Source organism: Micromys minutus (genome assembly GCF_963924665.1).
Source record: "Micromys minutus genome assembly, chromosome: 32".
In the NCBI taxonomy this organism is placed as follows: domain Eukaryota; kingdom Metazoa; phylum Chordata; class Mammalia; order Rodentia; family Muridae; genus Micromys; species Micromys minutus.
The window spans coordinates 20,564,135-20,568,927 of NC_137967.1; the positions used below are offsets into that span (position 1 = coordinate 20,564,135).

Genomic DNA, 4,793 nt, shown 5'->3' on the forward strand with positions numbered 1-4,793 from the left:
TCCCTGTGGAGACACTGGTGCCTAAGATGAAAGTTTCTGAACCCACAGCATTACTCTCAACCACATTTAACTGATAAAGAATCAAAGGGTAGAAAAGTTATGGCTGTGTCTATACAAAGTCATTCTGTGCTTCTTATCTGCCATCCATAAGCTGTATAAACTTCATTCAACTAGTGTATCTGCTGTTTCTCAGATTCCCTATAGTAGTACAGATAGTAACGCCAATTCTCTGTCTATAAGTGAAACTCAAGTGTTACTAATGTCCTAAAATTCAGACTGAAGAGCTTGAAATTCAGGGGTGCATGTTATCAAACTCCTAAGGAGAAGCAGTTGCCAAGAGGACCTATGTTCCCTTGGGAGCCAAACTTTCCTGTGAAATCTCGGGACTGTGAGAATAGTCAGTATATTGCATGCCCACCCATCCAGCTGTACTGACCATGCTGAATCTCAGCAAAAGGAGATGCCCAAATGACCTGGCCTAATCATGATTCTTATGAAAGATACTGAGTTGTTCCACATGCTCCAAGACTTAGATGCAGAATGACACATTGCTTGTAGTCAGCGCTAGCAGGTAGTCAAATTTGAGCAATGTCATGAGGCTTTTTAAAGGCTATTTTCATGATGAGAGCCCAGAAAATCTGAGCTGAAGATGATAGTTTTGGACTTAGTTACCACATTTCTATCTGCAGGTTCCAGTCAGATCAAAGTTTCTGATGTATTTCAGTTTGCCCCCATGATGTGAGTATTTTACTAAATTCCCAAACACAAGTGAGCATATACAGTCCAGAGTGGAGGAAGGTATAGTCCAAGTGTTAGGTATACAGAACCCCACCATCACAGAGGAGACAAAAGAATCACTTACTGTTTACTTGGAGGTCCAAAATGGTCCATTCTGATTTCAAATCCTCTGATATGGCTCGTAGAGTGTAAAGTCCCGTGTCTTTCTCTGTGACATTAAAGAGCACCATGGCTCCATCATTGCATAGAAGCACTCTGTTATAGTATGCACGCCCAAGAATGCTTGAATTGGTGAGAAATGAATAGCTTGCTATCTTAAAATCGTCAAGGGGAAGGACCCCTTTATGCCAGGCAAAGCCCAGAATCTTCTCTGGCAGATTATAAACCAGCAGAAGAATATTGTTGTTTTCAGTAACCCACGTGGGCACCAGTTCATTAGTAAGTTGAGAAGGAGTAAGATGTGTCTTGAAGCCTAAAATTGGGCCTAGAAGAAAAAATGAAATAAAAAGAAACCATCAAAATCCATTCCTATGCATTTGGTGGGAAGAATAGTCTCTGAGTCCTTAGCAGTTGTGTCTATCACTTAACCTTGGTGTGTATGAGGGTTTGTCTATCCTACTTGGTGGAGGTCAGCAACACAAATCTCATGCTCTCTGTGCCCTTGAACTTCTTTATATGACTCTTCCCTCGTCTGTCTGCATGACTCACCCTTCATTGTCCACAATATGTGGACGAGGGTGCCTCCTCCAACATATTCCTAGACAGAAACTGGGTCTACACACTGACATATTTTGCTCTGGGGCCTTTATGGTGCATTATTGATGTCCTTGCTCATTAATCTTGCAATTCAGTAGAAGAATTTGTGGCCTGAAATCAATCTGACAATCTTGAAAAACTCGGTGCATCAAAAGGGCTCAAAGGATAAATTAATGAATAGATATGTGAATAATATTTCAACAAACACTGTATGTCCATGAATTAAGTTACCAGATTCTCAGGTTATACTCTAATTACAGTTTTAGTAACCAAACTGATGTTATTTTATTGACTCTTTGCATTGGGAAGGGAACGTGCACTCAAGCATGTATCAGAGTATGGAAGAGTAGGTACATGTCACAGTATCTATGGGTAGGTCAGAGGACAACTTGGGTGATGCCGTTCTTTCCTTTCATCCTGTGGGATATAAAGATTGAACTCAGGTCATCAGGGATGACAGCAATTTCCATATCCATTGCATCATCTCAGTGTGCTTTTCATTTGAAAAGTCACCTTGTCATAGGTGGGGATATCAGACTTCAAAATATACTTGCCAAGGTAATTAATGAACCTAATAAATGAACAATCCAACTTTTCTTTCCCATCTTACAAATTCCTGCTCACTGAGAGCTTCCAGCTGCTGAGCTGTGTTCTACATTGATAGGTCTTTTCATCTGATGTTGCAAGCAAAATCCCTGAGTCTCCTCTGAAACCCTAATTCTCTCCAGGAGACTTTAGATAATAACTCAGCTAACCTCCTCACACACAGGAATAGTAATGGTGTTGGCACTTATAGCATGATTTCCTGCCACTGTGTGTACATTTTCAGGGAGTTTAAGGGCCCATCTTGACAGACTCTGATGTCTGGTCTGCTGTGCTCTCCCACTTTATAGAATACCTTCACCTCCAGCAGTGCCTCTGAGCCTCCTTGATTTATATTAGCTTCGCAGTCCTCCCTTCCTCTGATCAGAGTCTAGGACAGAGGTCTGAATCCAGGATCACTGACAATACCATTGTTTCCTTATCTCTTCCTCAACCTAGGTGCAGGTTCATGGTGAGAGGCCCAGAGATCTGGGTTGAGGCTGACATTCCTGTCTGAGTTACTCAGCACAAGTCTTTCTCTCTGCAGGTGAAGTAAAGTAAGGGATTTTGGTCTATTAAAGTTTGTCTCCCTAATGCATGTCCTAAGACCACAAACCACAACACAGAGATACAATGCAGAGTGGAGGTAGATCCAGTTAAGGCCAGACACTCCTCTGAATATACAAAGGAATCGTTCCACCCAACAACAGAATTCACAAAAAAAATGACTTACTGTGTACAAAATATTCTGTAAGTATTATTTCAGGTTTTGAGTTTGGTTTAACTATTTTTAGAGTGTAGTATCCTGAGTCTTTTCTGGTGACAGTCTTGATCAGCAGAGATCCATTGCTGAGTACTGTCTCTCTACCACTGTGTGCAGGTCCCACCATGAAAGACTTAGTAGCAATCTCATAACTTGCAATTTCACAGTTCTTGAGTGCCATAACTCCTGTGTGCCAGGAAAGGGTTTGCACATTGTCTGGCAGGTTATGCACAAAGAGAAGAACATTTTCCCCTTCAACAGCAATGGGTGGCACTGATTCAACAGTGACTTGTGCAGCAGTGGGAAGCAGACAGCAGGTTAAAAGGGAGACTAGAAGAGAAGAAAGAAATTTCATGAACATTGGGACCTGTGTATTTGATGGAAAGAAGAGACTTGGAACTTGAGTGGAATTGCTCATCACCCAGCATAGCTGGGTAGGCAAAGTGGGACTACTGTACTTGAAAGGTGCAAGCAAAATAACCTCTGCTCCATTAGTGTCCCTGAAACTTTTGGGTTCCTTTCTGGGTATGTAACTCTCTCTTTGGGTATCTTAAGAACTCCCCACTCTGCCCTCAGGTTCTTGATCATGTTCAGAGTACTTGGGCTGAGATGATGTCTCCTGCTTCCTCTTACTCTAGAGATCTTCAGTCTTTTTCCTTTTTTATGTTTTCTCTTTTGTTCAAGTTCTCTGATTCTACTTCTAGATGGTCTTTTTGGTCTACCTTACAGTCCATTAGTCTAGGGCTTTATTAGAACCAAGACAAGCCTGATATCTCTAAAATGCACAAAAATGATAAATGCTTAGATACTTTGGATGAGTGGGAGAATGCATATGTCAGGGCTAAGCATATCCAGGAGTATATTTTCTAAATGCTAAAATATGAAGCTCATGACACATTTAGTACAAGATTTTGGTATAGTCTGTGTATGTGGAGAAGGTGAATGTTTACATATGTGTGCACAAGTGTGCATTTATTTATATATGATTGTATACACAGGATATACATGAAATTCAAACACTTTGTATGTGTTAGGAATTGAACTAATGTTTTAGGTTTGGCAGCCAGAATCATTACCATTAAGTCAGCACAATGACTCCCCTAGTTTGGTTTGCAATTGGACAGTCACCTTTTCCTGGTTGAGAACATCAGCTCTCAGAATACTAGTCCATGTGATTAACTTGGAATAAAAGACAATGGTTCTGTTTCTCCATTATACTATCTTGTGTCACATTCAGCTGCAGGGTGTCTGCCCCTTTCTGTGTCCTATTACCAAAAACCCTGTGTATACCCCAAAGTTCTTGTCCCATTCAAAGACTTCAGTAAGGCTCAGAGCTCCCCTTCTCCCATTCAGTGACAAAGAGTGGCCTCCTCACCTGTGAGCAGGAGCCCCTGCCAGGATGTACAGTCTTTATAGGAAAGTGCAGCAGAGCCCATCATGGCTGCTGCCATCTGCTCTGTGCCTCTTCTGTGAAAAGCTTCAGCTCCTGTGCTGTTTCCACACTCTTCTCTCCTGTCAATTCTGCTGTCCTTCGTCCCTTTTATCTGAGTCTCCTCCCAGGTAGGAGCCACTCTTGGACTTATATGGGATGGTGACATTTTCTGTGCACAAAACACACCAGTTCATTTTCTTCATCTTTTGTCGCCTACACGTCTCCTCTTTCCCCTCATTATGTCTCAGTCCACCAGACTGCACATTGAGCAAGAAAGCTGATAAGTGTCCTCAGGCCCTTTTATGTCCTTATATGGACATACATTGCTATGGGATTTGCATACAAACAAAGAAAATCTTGTAGTATACAAATAAATATGCTTCATAACCTTCCAAGAAAACTGATTCTTTGAAAATTCTTCTGTTATGATAATCAACATAATCTAACACAGCTTAAGAGAGCAAAAACTGTACAGGCAAGACTCAGAGATCTAATAAATTATGCAGAAAACTCAGAGTGCAC

The 4,793-nt window shown here is 41.3% G+C and overlaps 1 protein-coding gene across 1 annotated transcript; it reads right to left on the bottom strand.

The window, feature by feature from the left end:
- Positions 1 to 854: 854 nt before the first annotated feature.
- LOC308414110 (cell adhesion molecule CEACAM3-like) lies at positions 855 to 4,278 on the bottom strand (the record flags this gene model as incomplete). The annotated part of the gene is made up of 3 exons (XM_080909286.1): positions 855 to 1,222; positions 2,810 to 3,169; positions 4,215 to 4,278. The coding sequence occupies 3 exons, from the start codon at positions 4,276 to 4,278 to the stop codon at positions 855 to 857; spliced, it is 792 nt and encodes a 263-aa protein (XP_080765412.1).
- Between the last annotated feature and the right edge of the window lie 515 nt (positions 4,279 to 4,793).